The sequence below is a fragment of the Megachile rotundata genome, chromosome 2, assembly GCF_050947335.1.
Source record: "Megachile rotundata isolate GNS110a chromosome 2, iyMegRotu1, whole genome shotgun sequence".
In the NCBI taxonomy this organism is placed as follows: domain Eukaryota; kingdom Metazoa; phylum Arthropoda; class Insecta; order Hymenoptera; family Megachilidae; genus Megachile; species Megachile rotundata.
The window spans coordinates 7,493,641-7,520,577 of record NC_134984.1 but is presented as its reverse complement, the minus strand read 5'-3'; the positions used below and the strand labels follow the sequence as shown (position 1 = coordinate 7,520,577).

At 32.0% G+C, this 26,937-nt stretch overlaps 2 protein-coding genes and 1 long non-coding RNA gene across 9 annotated transcripts in view; 1 reads left to right on the top strand and 2 right to left on the bottom strand.

The window, feature by feature from the left end:
• The window catches only part of LOC100877457 (uncharacterized), a 33,122-nt gene extending 7,675 nt beyond the window's left edge, over window positions 1-25,447 (top strand). For 2 of the 7 annotated variants that reach the window (XM_012294497.2, XM_076541357.1), the window contains exons 3-8: window positions 13,883-14,146; window positions 19,356-19,489; window positions 22,285-22,803; window positions 22,878-23,936; window positions 24,014-24,469; window positions 24,712-25,447. In XM_012294497.2, coding sequence (XP_012149887.1) covers window positions 13,883-14,146; window positions 19,356-19,489; window positions 22,285-22,803; window positions 22,878-23,936; window positions 24,014-24,469; window positions 24,712-24,891 — 2,612 coding nt within the window. In that variant the 3' untranslated portion in view covers window positions 24,892-25,447. Of the gene's footprint in view, window positions 1-13,043; window positions 13,355-13,882; window positions 14,147-16,058; window positions 16,084-19,355; window positions 19,490-22,284; window positions 22,804-22,877; window positions 23,937-24,013; window positions 24,470-24,711 lie in introns of those variants that run through there. The other 5 variants (XM_076541364.1, XM_076541359.1, XM_076541355.1 and 2 more) reach the window with 5 other exon arrangements.
• LOC143266047 (uncharacterized) lies at window positions 9,823-13,094 on the bottom strand. Its single transcript, XR_013041049.1, has 2 exons — window positions 12,956-13,094; window positions 9,823-12,834 (listed from the first exon to the last, which is right to left on the bottom strand). It is a non-coding gene; the product is annotated as an uncharacterized LOC143266047 (long non-coding RNA).
• Window positions 25,448-25,456: 9 nt separating the features above from the next.
• LOC100877903 (transmembrane protein 70 homolog, mitochondrial) lies at window positions 25,457-26,568 on the bottom strand. Its single transcript, XM_003707205.3, has 3 exons — window positions 26,323-26,568; window positions 25,821-26,162; window positions 25,457-25,737 (listed from the first exon to the last, which is right to left on the bottom strand). The coding sequence occupies exons 1-3, from the start codon at window positions 26,434-26,436 to the stop codon at window positions 25,474-25,476; spliced, it is 720 nt and encodes a 239-aa protein (XP_003707253.2). The 5' UTR covers window positions 26,437-26,568; the 3' UTR covers window positions 25,457-25,473.
• Between the last annotated feature and the right edge of the window lie 369 nt (window positions 26,569-26,937).

Here is a 26,937-nt window from a genome sequence, read left to right as displayed (position 1 = left end):
ATTTTCAAGTCCAAATCTTATTAATTTTCATATCTCTAAATTTTTAAATACGTGAATTTTCGAATCCCCGAATCTCTAAATCTCTGGACTTAAAATTTCCAAATGCAGAAATTCCAATATCTCTATAATTTAAGAATCTTAAAATTTCCAAATATAAAAATGCCAAGCCTTATAATTCAAAAACCTTAAAACTTTCAAATCTTCAAGTTTCTAAATTTTTTAATCTGATAGTTTTTAGATTTTTAAACTTCAGAATTCCTATATTTCTAAATTTTTAACTCTCTTAATTTTTTAATTTTCAAATTTTTAAAGCTTTGATTACCTAAATCTTCAAGTTCGTAAACTTGGAAATTTTTTAATGTTTAAAGTTTCAAAATTTTTAATTAATGAACTGTATATTTCCAAATTTATAACTTTTCAGATTTCCAAATTTTTAAACTTTGTGATTACGCAAACTTTCAAATGTCGGGTCCTCAAATTTTTAATCTTTTAAATCCTTAATTTCCAAATTTTTAAATGTTCAAATTTCAGAAAATTTGAGTTTCTAAGATACCAAATTCTCACATTTCTAATCTCTTAAATTTTTAAATTCTCAAATTTCCAAATGTTCAAGTTCTCAAGTTCCTAAGCTTCCAAATTCCCAAATTTTCAATTTCCAAAATCTAATAATCCCAGAAATTACAAATTTCCAATTTTTCAAATCCCTTAATTATCTAATCTTTAATTCCCCTAATTTTCTAAATTCTCAAGTTCCTAAGCTCCCAAATTCTCAAGCTTCCAAATTCCCAAATCTTCAATTTCCAAAATCTAATAATTCCAAAAGTTACAATTTTTAATTTTTCAAATCCCTTAATTAGCTAATCTTTAATTCTCTTAATTTCTTAAATTCTCAAGCTTTCAAACTTCCAAGTTCTCAAGTTCCCAAATTCCCAAATTTTCAGTTTCCAAAATCTAATAATCCTAAAAGTTACAAATTCTCAATTTTTCAAATCCCTTTTCTAATCTGTAATTCCCATGATTTCCCAAATTTCCAAATTCTGACAACAAATATAAAAGTTCGACTGTTAACGCGCGTGACTAAACGCGAGGATTTTTTCAGTGCAATTACTCGTCTCTTTTAATATCGAGTAGTATAAACAGCTTAAACAGAGGAGGTCCACTGTCGTTACTTTCCCTTTTACCGTATCTTGCGTAAGCGGCGCTGGATCTCCGCTAAAATTTAAATTATTCTGCGCGCGCTCACATCAGACACTGAGGTCGAATTTAAATGGAAAGATTGCTGCGATGAAAAGACGAGAGTTGGTGCGTAATGATCGTGAATCGGAGATAATGTTTCGAAGTAACATACCTAATAGGGTATTCGCCAACAGCCTAGTCACAGGTGCACGACATCCTTGTTGTTCAAGGGTTGTGGAGGGATGAAACATCTAGAGTTGGGCTTGGGAGGGGCGGCAGACAACTCTCCTACAGATCAATACTCCAGACAGGGCCGCACTGTGCCATATCATTTTTCAACCGAGCCTTAACATTAGAACAATCAATGCCGAATATTATATTCGTCTGTTTCGCAGCTTTTTGCAGAAACATTTTATTTGCTATTATTTTTCATCTCTTGATAGATGCGTTAGTCACATCTAATTATTCGCTACTACGATATTGAAACAAATATGGAAAGTTGAAATGCCTAGCGATAATTGATTATATAGATTATACACAACCATATAGATTATCTGATTGTATAGATTAGAACTGGATTTAAAGTTCAAATTGGAGAGTATACAAAATTGGAGTAAAATTCGTTATTTTTAAATTATGAGGTCATGAGTGATTACGACAAAGAGTTAATTTAGAAGTTAGTTTTTTATGCCCTAATGCAAGAGGTACTTATTTTGGTGTTTATGAATATAAAATAGTGTTTAAGTAACTTGTAAATAACAAGATGTTTTTCTAGATTTTTTTTTGAAGTAACGGTTGAATAACATTATTAGAAACTTGGAATGTACTTCATTCTTAGTAGACGAAGATTGTCGATTGCAAAATAGAAGTTTACTATAGATTTATGATAGAAATTCTTCTCAATCTGCACATCGGGGTTATCTATCTAGCATAGCACCTTTTGTGTGTACCTGAAATGTAAACTGTAGGTTGTCTTACTTTTGTTATAAAATTACGCTGTGAAGTAACTTCAACTGAAAAATAGAAATGCAGAATTGTACAAAATATGAATGTTTAAAAAAGAAAGTTGCGTTTTTGTAAAAAAAATGTCTGTAATCATGTACAAAGAGTTTTTAACTGATCCACTCTTTATATAAAAATATTAAATCGTCCTACAATAACAGTAGGAAACAAATATACTACAAATAGCACTACGAATTAATTGCACTAATTTTAGATCGTTTCAAAAGTTCGAAAAATTAATTTCTTTCCCATTTGTTAGTTAAAAATAATAGCATCAGTGTGAAAATTTTTAAACTATTATTGAATGTGGCCCATAAGACAAAATTTTTATACTCTTTTAACTGTTAATAATTGTTGCAGTGCATGACATAAATTGACAAATGTTACATCACGTTCAAAGCAATGTAAGCGCGTATTATTTACAATGATTTTTAATTTTTTTTTAACTTATACAACGTAAGTTTCGGAAGTGATGTTTTGTTTTTAAAATTTACTTTTCACATCTTAAACATCTTATGTGTTAAAAAATATGTGTATACCAGGAAAAATATATCATTTGATCAAATCAAATATGAACTTTTAAAATCACATAACATAATTTTTTATCTTGGTAGAATAATTCAAGTTTCTCATTTTATGTTGTGAAAATTCTTGAGATGCTTTTGTTTGAAGTGCATAATTAACTTTTGAAAGGATAAGGTATATAGCAAATTATTTTCACTTAATCTTCTAATTTTGATCTGTGCAGAGAGCGATGCACGCAATTTGAACAAATTGTATCTTTGATTTTAATTGAAATCCCTAAATCCCTAAATTTTAGAGAGCTAATGATTTAATATGAACTATATTTTTATGATCATATTTTGCAATTGCAACCGTGCATATGAACTTTACAGTTGTAGAATGTTTCAAAATAGAAACGTACACCTTTCGAAAGATGAAAGGAAAGAATTATAAATAATATGTAATATTGTGTTATATCCATTTGAATCATTTCCATATGTAAAATTATATTCCACTTGTATGCTAATATTGTAGTTGATTGTAATTTCAAATTACGAATTGTTTATTTTTTATATACCCTTTTTGTGACTTTGGAAGAGTCGTAAAAGTTTACGACTTAATGATATTAGATGTGCAACTGATTTTATGAATATTTTGACTCGTTACACTCGGTTGTTCCCTCTGAGGGAACATTTTAAATAGCAAAATAAATCTTTGGAGCCAAAAGGCTAAGAAATATTTCTGAAACGAAATTCTAATAAATATTGCATCTTTTTAATTTAACGATAATATGTATGTATGTTAGGATTAGTACTTAGAGAAGATATTTTACTATTTAATACTTTGAGTACCATTATAAGATTATGAAAAATTCTCCTAAATAATAACTTCAATAAATTTATTTTCAATAATATTAATAAACAATTATTGTGATGTTTGTTTCTTCTCTATTCAAGCTTTCATGTATTTACCAAAATTATTCATAATTTATGATTGGAAGCGATTTTTATGAAGATACGTGGTAGGTGAATATAAAAATCAGATATGGAAAAATTATTGTATTTAAGCTGATACTTTTTAAACTGAAGGTTATAGTAATTGAATACTACACGTATAACTATAATATTCTAAATTAAGTTGTAAATAAGGAAAGTATATCATTTGCCACGAATTTTGTATTACAAATATGAGTAACCAAGTAATTTTAAATATTTATTTATTATAGAATGATAGTAAATGTAAATTTGCCGTATTGTATGTGTAGTATTCTGTTATAACTTGAAGCACAGAATCTTCCCTTGTAATATTGAAGGTAATATTTGAAACAGGGCCGCAGTATATGCCTACATAGTATAACTCTGGACTTAGAGTCGAAATTTAAGACTTGTAACATCCATTTCCAACACAACCGTTTATTTTTACGGTAGAATTAGATATGCATTTCATTCATGCATTTATTTACACACATTTAACGATACATATTGAATAGCAATATTGTTACTCAATAAATAACGGTATTATATGTATTTTAAATTTATAATATGCAACATTCGTTTACAATATATGAATATTAAATGTTAGTCATAAATAATAATAAAAAACCTTTATGCTTTGCGAGGCTAGACTTTCTTCTTGAACTCGTTTACATCTAAGAAACAGAGTCTAGTATCTGTTATTTGTGCAATACATTTATATTTTGAGTCTTTTCTTACAGTTTGAACTGGTTGTTCCACGATGTTCTTGATTTTAAAAGAAAAAAACATTTTTGGTCTTCCATTAATAATGCTAAAAAAATAATAATAAGTTATAAGAAAATAGTAGTTATCAGAAAATAATAATCAATATTGTATTCTATATTAGAAAGTTATTTAAAGATAGATTCCGTAATATTATTATTTTTTAATATGGTGTCAAAATAAAACAGAAAATTGAGAATTTTATAAAAGAATGTGTAATTTATGTATAGGAAATTTTATTAAGGCGTATGTAATTTATTTACGATAACCAAGGTTTTAAAGTATGGTAGCATAAGTACAGCAGAATATAAAGAACAATTAATATGTAACTAAAAAGAATAAAAAAAGTTTAGAAATTTCAGTCATGCACTATAAAATATTTAAACCCCTCAATCTATACGATATATCAAGTTTAAGAAACAAATTTCCACCTGATAATTTTTTACACTACCACCTCCATTATTGTGGCCATTAATAAATCTTTAGTAAGAAATTTTACTAATAACTTATTACAATTTAATATAAAAAAGTACTTTTGACTCCCTTCAACGGTACATTCATTTTTATTATTAATTTTCATAAATTAACTAATACAGGGTGTTGCAATTGAAGCGGGAATGATCCTACACGAAAAAGTAAGTCGAAAATATAAAAGAACACTTGTTCGAGTAAGGCTTGGTTTTCAAGAAAATTGAATTTAAAATTTCTTCAAATTATTTATACAAAAATTTGTTTACAAGAAAAATAACAATATCAATTTAATGTAATAATTAACGAATGTTACAAATTAATAAATGTAGTTATTAATATCGCTAAAATATATTTTTAGTTACTTGTCATGATATTGTTTATATACGAATTAATATGAAAATAACATAATAAATTGAATAGGTAGTATGATTTAAATACTTACATAAGTAACATTATCGTAACAAACTAATAACTTTGTCGAGATTAATAATTACATGTATTAATTTATAACATCCATTAATCGTTGAATTAACTAAAGAGTCGAAATTGTCATTTTTCTTGCTATAAACAAATTTTCTTATAAATATTTTGACGAATTTTGTAATTCAATTTTTGAAAAAATAAAAAATCTTATATGGACAAATTTTATTCTATATTTTCGTTTTATTTTTCCATGTACAATTATCTTCTTCTTTGCTACGCCTCCAGTACTGACCACTTTATATAATATTTAAAACACCGCTGTTTACCATTAATAATTTATTTAAAAAAGGGTACGAATTAAATACAGCATTTTGCAAGTTCACCTTACGATAATTCAATATGAATAAATTTCTAGAATTCTCAGAGAGTTGAGCTTACGAAATTCTTCTCTCTAAAACTACCTATAGCTTCGTGTCGTATGTGGTCCAGGGTTGGGCAGAATTAATTTAAAATGACGAATAAATTTGATTTATTCATTATTCATGAATTGCAAATAAACGTATTAATTTTATTTGCAAATGACGAATAAATCAAAATTATTCGTTATACAAGATTTTCACGCAAGGAAGTATAAATATATCTTTTTGTAATCAATTTTATTTATTTATAGATATATAATTATTAAATATAAATATAATACGAATCATGAATATTCAAATTCCAATTATTTTCATATACAAATATTCGAATTTTTAATTTTCCGATACGCAAACATTTAAATTTCAAATATTAAAATATTTAAATACTTGAATTTTTAATCTTTGAATACGGAGGTATTTGAATTTTAGATCACTGAATAATCGCAAGTTCTAATGTGAAGTATTTGAATTTTAAATGTTCGAATATTCAAACTTCCAAATACTTGAATGCTCAAATTTCGAAACTTCAAATATTCAAATATTAAAAAATTCGAAATTCTGAACTGCAGGTATTCGAATTTCTGGTATTCAAGTATCCGGGTTCCAAATTTTTGAATTTCTCATCATCGAATACTCAAATACTCAAATTTCAAATTTTGAATTTCTCAAATACTCAAATTTCAAATTTTGTCTTTTTTGTATTTTCTCAAACACTAAAATTTTGAATTATCATATTCTCAATTTTTTGAATTTCAAATCTTCACATCCTCAACTATAGTAATTATTAATATCTGAATATTAAATTACTCAAGTTTCAAAACTTCTAATATTTGAGAATTCAAATATTCGAATTTTAGATTTTCAAATAATCGAATAATCAAATTTTACATTAAAAAATACTCAAATATATAAATTTAAAATATCCAAATACTCGACTATTCCAATATTCGAATTTTGAAATTCTAATATCAAATAACCAAATCTGACATCCCAGAATACTTCAATATCTGAACTTGAAATCTTCGAATACTCAAATATTCCAATATTCGAATTTTGAAATCCTAACACTCAAATAATCAATTTTGACATCCTAGAATGCTTCAATATTTAAATTTAAAATCTCCGAATACTCGAATATTCCAATATTCAAATTTTGGAATCCTAGTGTCAAATAATCAAATTTGACATACCGAAATGCTTCAGTATTTGAATTTGGAATCTTCGAATACTCGAATATTCCAATATTCAAATTTTGAAATCCTAATATCAAATAATCAAATTTGGCATTCCAAAATGCTTCAGTATTTGAAGTTGAAATCTCCGAATACTCAAATATACCAATATTCGAATTTTAGATTTTCAAATATTCCAATAATCGATTTTTACATTCCAGTATATTTATATATTCGAATTTTCAGTCTCCGACTGAAAATTTTAAATCTCGAAATACTGAAATAACTGAATTTTAGATTCGAAATATTCAAAAACTCGAATTTCAAATCTGTAAATACTCAAATATTCAATTATTCGAAAATAATAATTATTCTTATTATTATTTGAGTATTCTCGAATATTCAGATCGAATTTTAGATTTTTTAATGCTCAGATATTCGAGTTTTAAATTTTCCAACACTCATATTCATATTTGATATTTTCGAATTTTTTAATTTTCAAATATCCAAGCATTCGAATTTCAAAATTCAAATACTCAGATATTCAAATTCTAAGTCTAGCAATATTCAAATACTTGAGTTTCAAATCTTCAGTTGCTTAAAATATTTAAATTCCGAATAACAAATATAATGTAAGACTACATTCGAAAAATAATTCATAAATTTACAAATTTTAATAGTTGAGGTCGAGCACAAATAACATTCCTGTATAGGAAAAAGACAAAAATCAAATAATGAAGTAATAAATAGACTTTTCACATCGAATGTGGATAATTGAACTAAAAAATAATTCTAACAATAAATAAACGTTTGCGTATTTAGTCGTTGTTCTCACAATAAAATTTTATTCGAATAACGCACAACATCGATACAGACACTGAAAACGTATTACATAAATTTCATTCTCTGCTTTTGTCTCCCTCTAAGCTCCTAGTAACCTATTTCTCCGTTAAAGAAGAAATAGGAACATATTCGAGAAAGCATTTGTTAGAAGCAGTAGTCGGCTTCGGTTTACCTGCGAGATGATACCAACGACAGATCCCATGTTTCCACGTAGAATTTCGAACTCGGCTTTAAAGCCGAAGATTCGGTTCTGTCGTGCCAGACATTCTTAAGGAAGTGATCTTTAATGTCTATGGGCGTTGGACGCTTGTACGTAATATACGCCCGACATTGTACATACTATCGCAGCTATTCATCTACCTCGAACGTGCACACACGAAACAACTTGATTACAACCACGGCGTGCTACAAAATTACAAGTACAGACTGGTATAACTCATTGAACTAAACAAGAAAGTGTTAATGAATGTATATCTGATAATTAACCGTTTTCAGAACATTGAAGTTTACGCTGCAGCATTCTGTGAACAGTGTATAAAATCACATGTGATTTATTCGTTCTACTTATTCATGCAGTTATTAATATTAATCGCATGTTGATTCCTATACTCCACGTAATCAAAATAATCTTAAGATATTTTAGTATATACGTGCATAGATTAATAATATAAGGCAATTTGAATGAGTACATATACATATTCAACTTTTTAATTGTATATTACGTTTCTTTAATGCACGCCATATGCGAATTAACCAGAATATGTTTCTAAATCGAGTTCATTGTATCTTGCTCATGTCTGTTTTATTCGTGAAACGAAAAATCCAAGTTGTCGAGATATTTTCGTATCGACAAATAATCGATGGAATTTTCAAAGTCGAATTTTCAGTGTAATGTAATTAAAGCGAGTGTAGTTTTCATCGAATCACGGTGAGGAGAGGAGGTGGTATCGGGCGCCGCCCGTGTCTTTAAAGCCGATAGACCACTTAAGAAACGACTGGCTTTGTTTATCGTTCCACCAGTTCTCGACTATGTATTTTCATTGCTAACCGTAGAAATTAAAACTAACGATATCTTTCGCGCTCGATAACACTGGCACGTCGTAAAAGGAAACGGATTTCAAATAATCGGGTATTGTTTTGAACAACCTTTATTTTTTTAGCTTTCGAATGTAATGACTAGTGTGAGCCTTGAATTGTGATTATATGTTGCTGCCGATAATGTAATTCATGGTATGCATTTTTATATGAATTACCGATGTTCAACGCACACTTATTTTTAAATCGAAAATAAGGTACATAGATAAATGCAGAAAACGAGAATGAAATATTCTATATCTTCGTAGATATCAGTATATGTACATTTTTATAAAATTTGTAATTTAATTTTCTCATATCTGGCCACATGACTGCGTATTTTAAATTATGGAATAAAATAATAAGCATGAAAGTAATGTTATCATCTGCTTTTTCATATTTTAAATATATTACAGTTCTTTTTTGTCCTATATAAATGGTGTAACATCAGTCTTAATTTACAAAATTTAAATACGTAACATCGGTTATGCATATAAAAACTTATCGGGAAAGTAGAATATTACTGTTTTTTGTACCTCTGGCATATGGTAACGGCAAGAATAGTTTTATATCATAAATATAGAGATTAACAGTAAGTTTATTTTAGGTTTAGTAGTTTTAGAAAATATAAAGTAGCATGATATTTATATCGCAGCCATAGACATGAACAGTATACTTTTGCTAGTAAAAGACTTAAACATAAGAATCTACTTTTTAGTAAAAAAGTAACTGACAAAACTATATTAAACTTAATCAAGAAGTTAAAATCTTTTTATGAATTTAGACAATATAAGTAAAGAAAAAATTATCTCTATTGCAATTGTTAGTAATGTGTTAAAAATAAGAAGCTTGAAACAATTTGTGATAATCTAAATTTCTTATTTGTATTTTTCTAAATTACCTTAGCAACTGTTATTTATATTACAAAAATTAGATTATATAAAATTATTAAACACAGTGAAGTAAGGATAATAAAAATTAAATACTTTTTAATACGAGCGGTTCATAACAATATCTTTATTCTGTTAAGTCTTATGTTGCCTCCGTCTTTCTAGAAGTTCTTAAAAATTATCATTTCCGCTAGCCTGTTCACAAACCACAAATTGGTTTCTCTATCCAACACTGAATTTGTATGAGATACTTGGTCCGTTACATTATTAGAATGCTTACACGTTTTCTACCTGCCGACTATTACGTACGAACCGTAATGATCACGCGCGATTTTCTTGCATAATCGAAATTATCAACTCAAGCCCGAGTTTATCGCAAGAATGTATCGATTGTAAATTTCAAGTGCAAACCTTGAACGACATTTTTTTCGAAATATTACTCCACTATGAATTAATTCTGTTCTTATTACTCGTATCTCCGGCGCAGAAAATAATTGTTTGATCATATAACATAATTACAATTTGCCCTCATTTTGAGATGAGTCGTTTAACATAAAAATTATCTAAGTAAATTTGTTCACATCTGTAGTACAAATTAAAATATTTTATAAAGTAATTATGTATCCTGAGTTTCGGGACAATTTGCTGCATTATCTTAACGTCTAGTGACTTACTACTTTTTCATTAAACTGTTCAAATTATGTGGTATATTACAAAGTTTCCTTTCACATCCTTCTTTTGCACAAATTGTAATATTTCTGTTAGAGAGAAAAATTTATTTTATCGAAAAAATATGCATATACAAGAGGGACATGAAAATAGGATGGAATTTTGGGAGCGATGTTTCATCTTTGACCATAAATGGCCAGCCTTATTCTAACGACGGAGATATCGATCGGGAATAAAACCGACAAATGTCGCAACTTCTCGACAAGGACCGTGTACCACGGGTTTACATGATGGCCTACAGGATATTCTTACTCGGCCCTCTTGCATGTATGTCATGTGCAAACATTAACTACTCTATACTACCACATTTTGTTCCTTCGCCTTATCCATATAGAAAGAACGAAGATTCTTGGAAATGTTTCTGTCTTGTTGCTTATTCTTCAAATAAAAAAATTGACCGCAGAATGACTCTAAAAACGACAATTTAATTGAATTCGCAGACAGCGAAATTAATTTGTAATCCATATGTATTACATATGATCTTAATTCACCCACTTACTTCTTTCTTATAATTTCAAGAAATCAGGTATTAAATTCTTGATTAAAGACAAGAAGAATAGGAGAAAAATTTGAACATTGTGAAATGACGTTCTGACATTTTGTGATTATCACAACAATCCAAAAATTAGAAAATCGGAAAATATGATAAATGAATTAATTGTATTGTAGAATTGTTCAAAAATTTCAATCACAGAGTACATAATGTTAGATATATTGCTGATTCAAAGCAAGTAAAACGCTTTATTAAATAAAACAATAAATAAATATTTTTCTCGTCAATTATTTAAGCTGCAGTACAGTTAATCTGTCAGAAATATCATTACTATCAAGATATTATTTTCAATATTATTTGTAATCTTAATATTTGTGCATGTATAATACGCATAAATGATCAGTGTATCTCGAAAGAATATTTCTTACATTCCTGAAGTAACTCTTTTTATCATTTTTTTAGTTAAGATTAGTACACGTACGTACATCTTGTACAATATCGACACACATAACAACTGTGGATTTAAAGTACTTCTAGAGACGCACAACACAACTTTAATCATAATTTATAACAGTCCACTCGAGGCAATCTACTTAATGGAAGATTCAATATTGATTAACTAATATATCATTGAAAAACAATGTTATATAAAATGATAAATTTGTCGCTTTGGGAAAATAGTCACTACAACGTTTATGGAAACAAATATATACTTCGATACGAGTTTCGATGATAGCGAAAGAGATAGTGGCAATGTGGGGGATTTGATGTTGCAAAAATTCTATTGTTAAGAAATTCAGGCTTTTCTATTATCTTCGTTGCGTCTGTCCGTAGGCAAGCATTTGTAACACTCAAGGAGATTGGTATTCAAAAGAAAAAAAGAACTAAAAAAGCAAGGTGACCGCAACAATCGCGCTAGTCTATCTCCTTTAAAGTAAACGTTGCTTTTCATGTGTGTAAATACCCGGAGAGCATGTCTCGTCCCTTTCGCATTCACTAGTAAGCCACACGTCGACCGAGCAGCGGTCTTCTTCTCATGGCAGTTTGGCATCCTACCGAAATGAGTTTTCACTTTATCAAGCCCTCTGCACTTTCTTTGTTCTTCGTTTTTCCCGTCTTCCCTACATCTCATTTATTTACTCTGCCCTTCATTAATTCTCGGACATAAACAGTTACAGAGTTGATTTCATCTGCTGCTCTTAAAAAAGTTACCCATTATTCGTGAGACTTGTACGGTCATCTTGAATCATTACGCTGCTACAGTTTACAGTTTATAAATGAGAAATGATAATTGCGATTTTTTTTTTAATATTCTATTCTTTTGTACGAATTCTTCGAATGTTTGATATACGAACGATTTGATTTAGCAACGGAAGTACAGATGTAGTTTGAAAACGACAAATAATTTGCCTTAAAGTTTTCGTTATAAGAATATCTGCATTCAGTAATGTGAATATGGTCAATAAAAAAGAAGAATAAGAAGTAGATTATACGAGTAAAAGTAGAAATTTGATAGCACTGACAGAGTAACTTACGAATTTCAAACCATTGTTCTTTCTACTGACAACTATAATCCGTTAAATAATTAAAAAAAAAGATTACCAGATCAGTTTCGAACAAAAGAACGCTACGAAAATTGTATTTTCGATTTAACGAAAAAGTAAAAAGTTCCTACGTTTTTCTCTGCTACATAAGCGAAGGCCTGCATCCTTCTACAGCTCTATTTGGCGCAGGGCGCGCACACGCTCGGAAAGTAAGCGATAATGCGACTGGTGTGCTGAGCGCAGGAGCGGCACGTGAGGAAATGCTGCCACCGACACATGTGCAGTTATAGGATGTAGCTATAAGCATGTATGGTTTCGGCATATCCATCAGCATCGAGTATATACAGCTGTGCCTTTCCTGCAGTGTAGAATGCACACAAACATAGATTTCACGGACGTCTTGAACAGCGCACCACCGACAATGTCGTTGGCGGGATCAGCTTGATTCGGATTGGCGAAAAAGAGCGTTCGAGACTCACCGTTGGTGGGGAGACGCGGGGAAAGGCGGGGCCAATCGTCGACATAGCGACGCAACATGGCCTCTAGTTCGCGAGGGGCCGTGTTCGCGTGCACGTCGAGCACGTACACGTACGGACTTTCCCCCGGCGGACCGACAGATGTCGCCCTGACCGTCTTTGAATCATCAAGATCAGCGTGACAATTGGCCCCACAAGAAAAAAAGAAAACCAGGAAGATACCTATTCGTCACAAAAATAAAAGTGATCCGATGTCAATACGACCAAAAGTATCCGTGAAAATGAATTGAAACGAAAGACTTCGAGCTGCCAGTATAATTGAGCTATAGAAGATTATCAAGAACGATGATAACACATCCATCATATTTTGAAGTATTATAAATCTGCTTTGGACCTTGCTCTGTGCGTAAAAGAAGCCACCTTTTGTCAATTAATTACTGCCTAATTATGCGTGTGTTCGTATAAAATTGTATTGACAACAGGGTGAAGGACGGAATAACTGAAATCTTTTTTACACGAACATAAACAAAACTGTGAAAATACTAGTCAAACGTTTCAAATTCAAACAAGTTAGAAGTGTGCAAGTTTTTTTGAGATTGATCATTCGTACAGTTTCCTTACTCTAAGTGTTCATATTGTGTTCATAAATTGTATAAACTTTGAGTGAGATGAAATTATTGCATTAATATAATTCAAAGAATGTTATTTTGTTTAAAATATTGAACAAGTTACTGTTAAGTATAATGAAGTAGTAAAACTGTGACATTAGAAATTGCTTGTGTATTCTATTGAACATTTACCTTGAGCTAGTTTCATTATTTTACATTCTAAATATCACTTTTATTGAAATTAAAATTAAATGTTAAAAATGTATAATAATTACAAGAGTACATCCATGAGTGTTTATTTCTGTTTCGTTTGTGATCGCAGATATTACAGGTGTAAGTTCACCTGATGAGAGTACAACAGTTGCCCCTAATAGCCCATGCTCTCCAGGTGAAACGAGCGCAGCAGCGCCGTCAAACGAGCAAGAGCAGGAGCAACAACAACAACAACAACAGCTTTACCAACATCACCATTCTCAGTTCCAACAACAGCAACGTACGACCGGAAGTGCACCAGCCGTTGCACAGCACGTTGCTGAAGACAGTGGAGCCCCCTGTGAGATGCGGAGGACACCACCGCAAAATAAAGGTGAGTTCACGCCTGTCGTGAACAAAATATTATTTTAAACAAACAAGTACTGAAAAAATCAAATTATACTCTTAAACAGAGTTATAATTTCTGTACAAACTTAGATACAACGTAGCAATGATTTTAATTACTTTACATTTTTGTTTTAATTTTTTTTAAATCACTTTTAGTCTTTCTATTATTGTTCTGGGTCTTGAGTAAAATAACATGTTTTTGAATAAAAAAATTATGTCAGGATATTTGATAAATAGATAATTTTCAGTTAAAAGTTCACATTTGTATTTTTTAAATAAGGATTTCGTATAAATACTGTGAAATAATAAAGCTTTAAAATAACAGATAATGGAGCTTATGGAACTAAAAAATATGTTTTCTCATAGTATATTTTATGAAAATGGAAATAATATTTCTAACATTTTAATTGTATAGAATTTTTAATTTCCATATTGTACAATATAATATATTATTTCTGGAAAATGCATTTAAAATTAGGTAAGATTTATAGTTTTTATATATGCTATAAATTGTATGATAACTGAATTAACCGTGTTTCTTTACCGACATAATGAATCCGTACTTACCGACATAGTAGTAACCAACGTATTTGCCGAATATGACAGATACATCGATACATAGTAAAAATATACTGTATTTTAACATCATCCGAAATGTAAAATTTAAATAATATTTCAAAAATATTTCAACATATTTTCGTTTATTCAAAGAAGTTTCTCATAGTAAACCTTAACTCTAGTATTGTTCTGAAATTTACTGTTACGATAGAAATTGTACTTACGTTGTTGTGGCACAATTTCATGTTTTTAATCGCGTTTCAATTGTCATATTTTAACAAAATAAGCGGCATAAAAATTCAAAAAGTGTTCACATACTTATTCATATCGAAGACCGTATTTTTTTTAAAGCTCATATGTCCATTATAAAAGCAAAGTTATTTATATTTGCACCTGAATAACTTCCTTTCAATATCATTATAGTTCAACGAAACGATTTTTACTACATTATGACGAATGCAATTTTATCCTACAAGTATTCGTAATAAACCGAGAAAGCCTTTCCTTCCACAAGAAGATATATTCGTTATGAATATTCAGTGGGTTTTTAGTTTATTCGTACAAGCGTGCGCATACGGCAGATCGTTCACATATTATGTAGATACGCGCAAGTGTACAATCATCACTGATCGGTAATAATAGCGAGCGATGCAGAAACAGCACTTAATTAGACGTGACATTCCCGAGTAGTGACGCGTCGCGTCGGTACCTATCGTGCGCGCGATGCAGTGCCGCGCCTGGTAGAAGTTAGTCGAGATGGAGACGCGGCGACACAGTCGCTATCCGATTCCTCTCTCTCTCTTAGCTTTCAGTGTCTTCGCTTTCGCGCGTTGTGTGGGAGCCGTGCAAGCGGCAGTAGTGTACACACGCTGCTGCCGCGGCTACTGAACCTCTCTTGCTCGTCGTCGCGCTGATCGTCATTGTCCTCCTTGTCTGCTCGTAGTGCTATATCGGGACCTTTATCGTTACGCTACGTATTGTCAGTGGCCCTGTCGCATGAGCCAGGTACGTATTCGTGGCTACGTCTCTGTACGCTCGGGACCCCTACTGTCACTATTGGATGACCCAAAAGTACCGTTACTAGAAAGTACTGACGACCACGTGGCTCGGCGCGTGTTTCGACTTTCTTACTTGCGTGCGTCGTCGCTTTGTATTGTCTCGTTTACTTCGATTAACCTCGCTAAAAGAAGCATCGTTCGAACGGGAGTGCCGAACCTTGGAACACATCTCTTCTGGTCTTTGCTGTCGAAGGAGAGTGGGACAAAGGCAGACTTCTCAAAGGTGAGAGAGAAAGGAGCACGAGAGAGGAAGGGGAGAAAAAGAGGGAGAAGTTGTGGAGCGAGTGAAAAGGGAACATGCTGACTGGCAAGTACATTGGACACGTTTGCGCTCGCGGACTGCGTCCATCGACACCACCAGGGTGATCGTACCTCCGAAAGGGGTCTATGTTGTAGTTGCTGCAACAACGTACCAATTTCTAACAAATTTACAAGGTGTATTTACATCTCTTTGTTTTTATTCTAATGTGCACTAGAAATTCTCGATTTTCCGTTCAGAGTTGCAAGTACAGGACAGATGTCTAAATGATTTATCCTCGTAATTAATATTCGAGTTTCGTTATTGACAACACAGAACGTGTTAACTTTAATGCACTGACGGTGCTAATATCGTTGCTAGAATTTATTGGCCGTTAACGAAGTTAAATCGAAGGCTTGGAAATATTTAACCGTGGCAATTAAACGTATGTGTAGTGAGATCAGAACCGGTTACATACTTTGTCTTATGCGTTTCGTGGAACATGTTTGAAACACGATATAGCGTGTTCCGTGCTCACTTTCAATGTAAATGAAATCTTTTAAACTTCAGCTCAAGTGATATGCTAATCTTTCTTCATATAAACCAACGGACCGTAGGAGGAAACGGTGACACTTCGCAAAGTGGTATTTGGACTGACCTTGATTCTCGCTATAACATATTTCGTCATTGTACTGATCGATAACGAAATTTAAACCGATACGTCAGTAATTGATCGACCATTATAAAATACTTGTGAAATTAACCTCCATCAGGAAACCTTTTTTCTAAATGATTACAGTATCAATATTATTCGATGAATTTTATAATTATTCCGCTTATATAAAGCGGTATATTAAACAGTATATATTAGCACAGAATTTAATTTCAAAAACAATTGTCTTGTGTCAGCTTGCGTCTTCAGTTGTACGATTTACTGCGTTCTGCAGTAAGTTAATGAACTTCGCTGGCAAAGCAGTACCCGATAAAGCATGCTACGTTATCGGCCAAAAAGCGTGTGCAGTATCTCCAACGCCAGTTAAGAACTTGTTCTCGATTTCTTTACAAGGTCAGGAACGCAAAAAGTAGAAAGAATCTATTATTAAACATTCCTCCATTGAAATAAGATAACGTAAGTAACTACATACAGCATATTTTCTGGAATTACGTATTTCGAATATCTTATCGATCGGCAATGTTTGATATAACAAATATTTCAAATCAGTTTTACGTTGTCGACCTTCTATTAGAAACCTATAGCATATTATTTAAGCACATTAACAGAGAGAAAACCAATTAATCGCTATATGGTCAATAGTTTTTTAACGCACCGATAACTCACGCTCGAAGACAGATCTCGTGCAGCAGGAAGTGGGAGGGCAGAATACGCTACAAAATAATATACGCTGCATTCTGAGAAGCACGTACGTGAATACACTGTGATATTTGCATATCGTCATTTCGCGGTTAGAATGTTCCACAAATATGTACTCTCTTTCTATACGATATTATACTACGTTTGTTCATATCGCCAGTGGTAGCATCGGTGACAAACATTCTTTATACACGAAAGATTACCACTACCGAATATTGTACTGAACAGTAAATTCAACTTATGTATGAACACTAAATCAAATGTTTTATTAACGATCCTCTAATAAATAATTTATTTCGTTGAAAAATTAAGGGGCTTAGTGAAAAATGTTTAGAATATTGTAAATTTACTTTTCTTGTATTAAATTGTTAAAAATGGTTGATGGTAAAAAAAATTAAGTCGACGTAGTCATGACATATTTTTCTTCGCGCTAAAATTTATTTAGATTTTCTAAAATTCTGTACATATCTAATATAGTAGTTAAAGAAAAGTATAATTAAATGTATATTATAATTTAAACAGTTAATTTCGAACAAAAACCTGATAAAATTTCGTTTATTTGTATTTGTTCTTTTTTAAATAAAATGTATTAAAATTTCATTTTGAAAGGAGAGTACTTGTATTAGAGGGAATTTTATGAGCTCGTTAGGAAACATTAAGTCCGTGTATAGAGAAATTCTTAGTTTCCGTGAATCGTTAATGCTGTTAGGGCGGCAAACAACCACGACTTCATTGACTAGTGGACTTGATGTATTTTGGGATATACTATTTGCAAGCGCCAAGTTTCATTGGCACAATTCCCTCTTCCAAGCGGGATAGAGAAAGGGAATATCGGGAGGAGGGGGCTACGATCAATGACCAACTAAAAGAGATCTTAATAAAAGTATATACAGATTATTTGCGCGAATAATCGTTGGAGAAATCAATCGTTAGCTGAGACAAAGTTGGTGTATATATATATTTCGGCGCTTATCGATTTGAATTCTGAAATTATGGTGACGGTCGCGTTAACTCGTAGATTCAATTACATATTGATCGAGCAGAGCTTGCGTCAGCCTCGCTTTCAACATTGCACGACGGGGTATCCTAGAATCTCTCGAAACAAGCGTTCCGTGAAACCGCCGACAAGCCATAGTATTATTGCTCACCGTTGAATTCATTTTCTTCCTATTTTGTTTGTAAATTCGCGGGCTAACCTCACCATTAAACTGTACGAGGCGGTTATACGTGGCAAGCGTGTAATTGTGTGGATCCTTTTGTACTCGTAATGAATGCATGCTTGTCACGTACATGGTAATTTTAGTATTCCATTTACGTGGCTGTTACTTAACCTGAAAACATTGGATTTTATTGGAAATGTCTCCAAAAATAATCTCAAAGCTTTTCAATGATACAATGTTCCCGGTATCGAGGTATATGAAACTACCACTGTTTATACTATGAAAATATCGGAATGATGTTTAGAGAGGAAATAAAATTTATCGTGTAGCAGCTGCAAGCTGAAAGTAAGAGGTTCGAGAGATCGGGGCTCAATTCCATCGGACGGTAAGCTCCACTTATCGTATCGGCCGCGACGCACTGCAGCGACGCGAATAGAGTTTAATGGCATACCTTCTGCAACGTGATCGTTCGGTAAAAAGCCACTAATGAATCGATCGCTGATCGGTACCCCCCACTTACTTCCAGAAACTCGTTCTCTCGAGGGTTCCGTGATTAATGTCCATCTCCCGATCATCGGAACCCAACGACTTACATTATTTTCTTCTGGGTTTATATCGCCGTGTTTTACTCTTCGAACATGCCCCCTTCCACCTTTCGGTTCCTCCTACCAGCTACCTTCCCTTCTCGATTTCTTTAGCCTTCGTCCGCACTTCCTCGGTGCACGAAGAAGAGTACTATTACTTTCGTGGGGATATCCGTTCTCTCTAGTATCCGCTCTTACAATTAACCGGCATTTTGTTCTTCACAGTTGATAGATCGGGAACCGGGCAGTCTGGAAGCTCGCCGAGGGTGACGCTTCGACTCAACCAGGTGCGTGGAGCGAGGGATGAGAAGAAAGGAGGGGGCACTGCTAATTCCCGTCAGGGCGGCATGAACGCACAGGTACAACTTCATATTAGACATATCAGAAATAAATCGAAAGATACCAATACTTTTGATATCCATTATTGATACATATTGAGATATTTAGCGCTATCTTTCTTGATAACATCTCTATCAAAAACAGTTTCAGATCAGATTTAAATGTTTGAAAATCGGAATTATTATCAGAAACTGCCTTGGCCACGTTCGATTTAATCTTAGAAATTGCCGTGTACATCTCGTATTAAACTTGCCTTATCTTGCAGGAGTACTAATGGAACATTTAAAAATTAAAGTTATCGGCCACTTAACAGTACAGCACCTGAAAATCATCGAATCAACTTCAATACATTCTTTTAATTATATGTATTTTACAAATAATAATAAAGTATCAGTGCTCGCGTACATTAATATTACGAATGTGTTTAACGTTTAAATATGTCGATCTCATGTTCAAATACTGTGCTTTTAAGTGGGTGATCGATCATTAATCTAAAATGTTGACATTTATAAACACTTAATCCGCCATTTACTTGATATTTTAAGTTGAGTTTTTCAAAATATATTTAAGATTGCCAGAGTGTCAGAGAAATATTAATCCGTAATGAACAAAATTATAAAAATGATATATGCCAAAGAGAAAAAATGTTGTAAATTGCTATACTAACAAGTAAACCTACCGAAGTGTCACTCTCCGATTTTTCTGAAATTTGGATATGTTATAGTCCATGGAAAATTAGGGGACACGTATTTTTTTTTATCTGCGATAAAACATATTTAGGGTATGAAACAACTCCTCAAAGTGTGAGGGTAAAATGGAAAAATTGCGATATTTTTGAGATCAATGAAACAATTTTAATAATTTTTGGTATGAAAGTATCTTTCGATAGAAGACAAAAATTGGCCCAGGTATGTTGGAAGGGGTGAAGTACCCCTAAAGTGACCAATTTCTTGGTGCAAAATAATCAGTTTCGATCTGATCGAAATAAAATCTAGTAAAACTTCAAGAGGAAAATTAATTAGAGAACACGGTGGGTTTTTTTTTTTTTTTTTTTTTTAACATAAATATTTGGGGTGTAAACAACTCCTAAATTACCGTGCTCGTTTGGCACTACGCATGAAACACCTTGTTTCAATTTTCACTCCCCTTCCGACATACCTGGGCCAATTTTTGTCTTCTATCGAAAGATAATTTCATACCAAAAATTATTAAAATTGCTTCATTGATCTCAAAATTATCGCAATCTTTCCATTTTACCCTCACACATTGGGGGGTTGTTTCATACCCTAAATATGTTTTACTGCAGATAAAAAAAATACGTATCCCCTAATTTTCCATGGACTATAACATATACAAATTTCAGAAAAATCGGAGAGTGACACTTCAGTAGGTTTACTTGTAAGAGCTAAAATTGAGAAAGAAAAATTATGTGACATTAAGAAACTTGGCACAAATAATCTGAAAATTATATTCCTTAATTTATGTAAAAGATTTTGTACTATTTTGAAGAAATAACATAACATTACTATTAGGAGATTCTGTTAATTTAACTGATGTTTCAATTTTTCATTTGTTCAAGTGATGTAATATTTGATCAATGTTATAGATGGTGAGCGTGCAGGTAAACGTTCGTAATTCCATATTTTATTAATTTAATGTTGAAAATATTGTAATAAATGCAGAAAAGTTTGTGAGGTAGATTCTGCTAGTACAAAAATGGTTCCCATTTAAAAAAGAAAATTAATCGTTATAGAACAGTTGTCACGTTCTAGAAATTCATATAATTAAAGATATCGCGTGAATACATATATAAATATGAAGTGGAAGATTTATCGATGTAGATACAGATATTTACGGTAAAAAAGTCGGTATGATCTATTTAAAATTCATGAAAATTCAACCGATACTTGTTAATGGGAAAGCTACACTTTAACTCAAGAGCGTACGTGCTCGCGTTGCTTTCTTAACTTATCAAAAACTGAAGGACGTGAATAAAAAGTTTTACCGTATTCTCTTTATAATGTAGATTCTTCTCCTTACAACTATTATTTGCTTTTGTGCATAATAAACATTTTTATAAATAAGCAATTTGGAAACCACGATGAAATTAAAACAGCAGTTAACTCGTTTTGAACGAATGAAACTTTTTTATATTGATAAAGTGTATAAACATAAAGGATGCTAAAAGAGAATTCTAAAAATAAATGACTATAATTTTAGCAGATATTTTATTTTAAAAAAGTGCAGCTTACTTGAATTTTTTACTGCAAATCAACTCAAATTTTTTTGTATGTGCAATATGTTCGACAGTTTTTCAAAATTTGATAAAGAACTCGCTTCGAAAGCACGCGGTTTTTAAATTTTGTTATAGTTATAAGTAAACAGTTGAGAATCGATGATATTCAAAACTATGTTGATTTATTAAAATTAACTAAACATAAATAATGAATAAAGCTGAATACAAGATATTAAAAATTAAATAGAAATTATATCAATAATTTGTTTCGTATTTCTACTATGCTTAATTAGGTTTCTTTTTTTCATGGATTAAATGAATTTACTTTGTCAGCAATTTAGATACGAGTTAGAAAGAACGATGTTTTTAAGTGGTACGTGTCATTCTGTAAGCGGTACCGAGGTCGCTGTTGTAAAACATTGCGATAAGGGTTATATGTGTTCACAAAGTATATCTTTATGTTCATTAGAAAAGTACTCGATGTCGTTTAAAATAAACATTTAAATTTCATTAAACGTTTTAAGTTTTTACATACCATTAATACAGCATTTGCTGTTAATTCTTTTTTGTTTTCTCAAGGAAAAACAATGCTTACAGAATCAAGGTCAAATGGAAAATTCGTCGAAGACGTCAAACGTCTCGTCAGGGACCGTAAATGCCGCCTCTGGCTCTGCTACCACTGGAAACACATCATCAGCTACTGATAGTGGAGATGTATATGAGTTCAAAAGTTCAAAAGAGCCAACACCAGTGAGAGGTGCAAGCTCTTCACCAAATCCGAATCCAGAAAAAGATAAAGATGGCAGCAAACCTGGTAGCAATCAAGGCGGTCAGAATGGTGGTAACAACGTGTCCACCGTTGGTAGTACAACATCTTCTGGCGAAACAACGACGTCGTCAATATCCAGCGATGATGCTCCTACGGTTTCCGCGTCGCCTTCGTCTAAACGAGCTTTTGAAAGTGACAATACAGAGGAGCAAGATGAAGAAAATCGACGGAAGAAGCGGAAGGATTCGGAACCTGTAAAAGAAAATTTAAAAAGCACAACTACTGGAAGGCAAAGTGCAGGTAGAAATTCTGCTAATACAGGGGAAAAGGCAAGTATTATTTGTTATGCTTTATGTAATATATTGACTATTTCAATTAATAACATTTCTGATTTTCATTGCAGTGTACGAAATCAACTAAGCAAGGATCTGGAGCAACTTCTGGGAAAAATAACCAAAATGCCGTTTCAATTGCTGCGGATAGGAAAAGTCCGAGTGCCTCTTCAGTAGCGAGCAGTCCGAAGCCTTCGAATCCATCTAGTTCAACAACTAATACGAAAACAACTACACCGGCTCCTGCAGAATCCGATGGCGAAGATGATCGATCGAAAGGTTCAGATTCCAATTCAGCTCCTAAAGTACCACCTTTAAAAATAGTTATTCCGCAAAGTACTACGTCTGAACAAGAACAGGGGAACAGAAATGGAAAAAGCACATCTAATCGAAGTCATCAACTGCCTTACGTAGTCGCGAGTTCTAATAGTAATGATTCGACGGATAAAGATCAAAGTCAGTCAGCTAGTGGTACAACGAGTCCTACAGAAGGTGGAAATAATACAAAAAATGAGGATAAAAAAGATTTTAGCGGTGCTTTGCATGGAGAAGAAAGATCGACGCATCATCAGAGAGTGCTTCGAAGTTCACATAGATCCGGCAATGGCAACAATGGATCAGCAAATTTAAAAGAAACTTCTACCTCTGCGGGTAATGGAAATTATTCAAATTCGTCGCCACTACCGGTAACTACTACGGATCGTTCTAATAATTCGTCACCGCAACAACGGCATCATTCACCGACACCTGAAACAACTGGTTCCGAATCGAATAAAAATAATTCCACAGAAGTTTCAAATAGTAGCACTACTTCAAAGACAAACGTTGCGGCAGAAAAGTCAGAAAAAAATACTGAAACTGGAGGAAAATGTCAGAAAGATGGAGGAGTAGAAAATTCGGAAAATACTTCTACAACTACCTCGTCAACAACGTCAAATGTAAGCACTCCAGCTCCACCTGTTGAACTTCATCCGAGAAAAAGGAAAATGAAACCTAATAAAGAAGCACAGCAAGCTGCTACAGCTGCTTCAAATGAAACATCTGAAGCGACTAATACAGGTCCAGAAGTTCATCCACATGACCAACCCATTACGAATTGTTATCAATTATTTTTAAACATCAGGAAACAAGTTCGTACTTTTACCATAACTTTAGTATATTTTCTAATTTATATCCTATAGAATGAAAAATATTTTTACTTGTTTAGATTGAACGAAGAAGAAAAGGCCTTTTTCCAGTTCAACCAAAACCACCTCAAGGTTTCAAGGACTACTTAATGAATCGTTGCACATATGTATTGGCTGGAAATGCCAATAAAGAGCCGAATGTTAATCCTCCTGTTGGTTTACAAGGCGCCATGAAAGACTTATATATTGAGCAAGAAAAGGAAAGATATCGTCTTAGAATGCAGCACGTAGTTGAAAAAGAGAAATTAGTTCTATCAGTGGAACAGGAAATTCTTAGAGTACATGGTAGAGCTGCTAGAGCTCTTGCTAATCAATCTCTTCCCTTTTCTGTTTGTACAATATTGAAAGATGAAGAAGTTTATAATGTTATTACACCAGAACAAGAAGAAAAAGACAGAAACGCAAGGAGTAGATACAATGGTAGACTGTTTCTGAGCTGGTTACAAGATGTGGATGACAAATGGGAAAAAATTAAGGTAAGCTTTGCAGTAACTATATTATATTTATACCTGAATTACTGTGCAGGCATTCGGTGATTCTATACATTGTCTGTGATAATCCAGGTTAAATTAACTTATGTTACGTGAAAACCAACTGATAAGTTTATTTTCATGCGTATCAGTTTAAAAGAATGTAACACACTGATAAATTTGATTAGCTTTAAACTTTCACAAGTCAAATAACAAAAATATGAATGTAATATAAATTATCTTCTTAGGAAGCAATGTTACTCAGACATCACAACGAGGCAGAATCTTTGCATGCTGTGCAGAGAATGGATTGGGAGTGGAAGTTAAAAGAAGTTGGACTATGCGAATTTAAAGCAACACCTCAAATAGAAGATATTCATGTTCCAATGGTACACGTTTCAGACGACTTCGATTTGCTCCCAGCTTAGTCTATAGTGATTGCACAATTAACTTGGCATAACTGTCTTGCTCATACCTTTGAGATGAATTCAAAGGATATGGTTGTAATCTGTGATCTCTTAATAACGGTATCCGCCATTTTTGTGCGGTTACAAAATTACATTATATTGCTTCTATAGTTTATACTACATCTGGAGGCTACATCTAAAAAACTTAATTCTATAATTAAGTAACTATCTTGTATTTATGGTTTTATTAGATTTTCAAAATTTAAATACAAAGTTAAATTATTTGTGTTTGTAACATACTTTATACACAAATTGTACATTTAAATGAGAAGAAATAGGAGGATTTATAAGTATCGATTGAAGATACATGATGTCTTACAAATTGGATAATTAAGAAATTATGTTAAATTTTATCAACAATATGTTTTAGTAATTTGATACTGTATTTTTCAGTATACAATCTCTACATAATAATGTACTGTACATATTTTGTACCTAGCAACGTAAATAGTACTTTTAAGTAATGTATAAAAATTTTAGATTAAGAAACTGTAATAAATGAAATTGCTTTAAACTACTTTAAATGTCAAATTAATTTTGTCTTTATTGTTTAGCTTCTATCTGTTTACGATCCTCTTTAATATCTTTTAATTGTTCTTGTGTTGATTCTATTTTAACTTTTTGTGCATTAGCTGCATCAGGACCCATTTCAAAATCTATTGGATCGTTATATCCCATAATAACACAATAATATTTAGGATCTATAAATTCTGCTTCATCGAAAAGAAGAGGATGCCCTTCTACACTACAACATCTGAGCATTGAATCTATTTCAGGTATCTCTACTTCATCGTTTGTGAAGACTATCTGAAATAAGCATATAATAACTTATAGATTGATGAGTTTAATAACTGATCAATAGTTTGCAAAAAACTTCCATAATTACATACCTGTTTCTTGTTAATAAAAAGATCATATACTTCTGCAACATATTTATCTTCTTTAGGGTAATAGTACATGTCAGTTACATATCTTTTTGCCAACCAATGCACAAGTAGTGGAGAACATGCCGCAACCAAGTTCAAAAATGCAAATACTGCAACTAAACCTGTCAGATTATCTTCTTCTAAAACTTTCATATAAATGAAAGGTTGTGATGTGAACGATAAAATTGACGTTGCATAAGAGAATATTTTTAGATTACGGACTCGCTTTGTTAAAGTTCCTTTGTAAATATGTATTTTTTCATCTTCTGTAGAAAAATGTTTCATATGCACAATTGATCCACATTTCTAAAATATCAAATATCATCATTAATATGAAAGGACACGTGTAATTAAGTAGTAAGGATTACAAAGTAATAATCAATGAAAAAGATATGTCAAAAGAATCAAGTAAAACCATTAATTATTTCATAAATGAAAGAAGAAATTGTAAAAACAGAATTCTAACCTTGATATTGCTATTGATGTAGGTATGACTGCTAACATTATGATGGAATAACCGAAATTCTTGTGTAAGCCGTTTCGATTGACTTAAAATACAGTATCGTAATACTAAAGCCATTATCAAATATTAATATTTTATTCCATTCCAATTACGTGTTCTTATTCAAATTGATACTGATACTAGTATTTGAGTCATCATACATGTGTTTGTCATATATGGTATTACCAAAGAGTAGGGATACGACAAAAGCGACACTCTTCATTGGCATCAAAGTGTAGGGATAGAACAAGAGGCGACACTCTTTATCGGCACTTTTGAGATCTCGAAAAGTCCCTTTAAATTGTTTGTGTCAACGAGCGGAAAATTTAAATCAAGTTCACGTCAACCACTAATAATAATTGAAAATATATTTATCGTAAATTTTCTATATAGTGCTGATATTTTATAATTTTACAATATTGAAAAGTTGAAAAAGAGAAACATACTAAAATGATTATACAATATACTTTAAGCAAATATATTACTTTGCCGACTGCTATACTTGCACACCGACCGTCAGAAATGCACATGCGTATTTCGAAATACCACTTCGAAATTGTACCCCTACTACCGATTCAT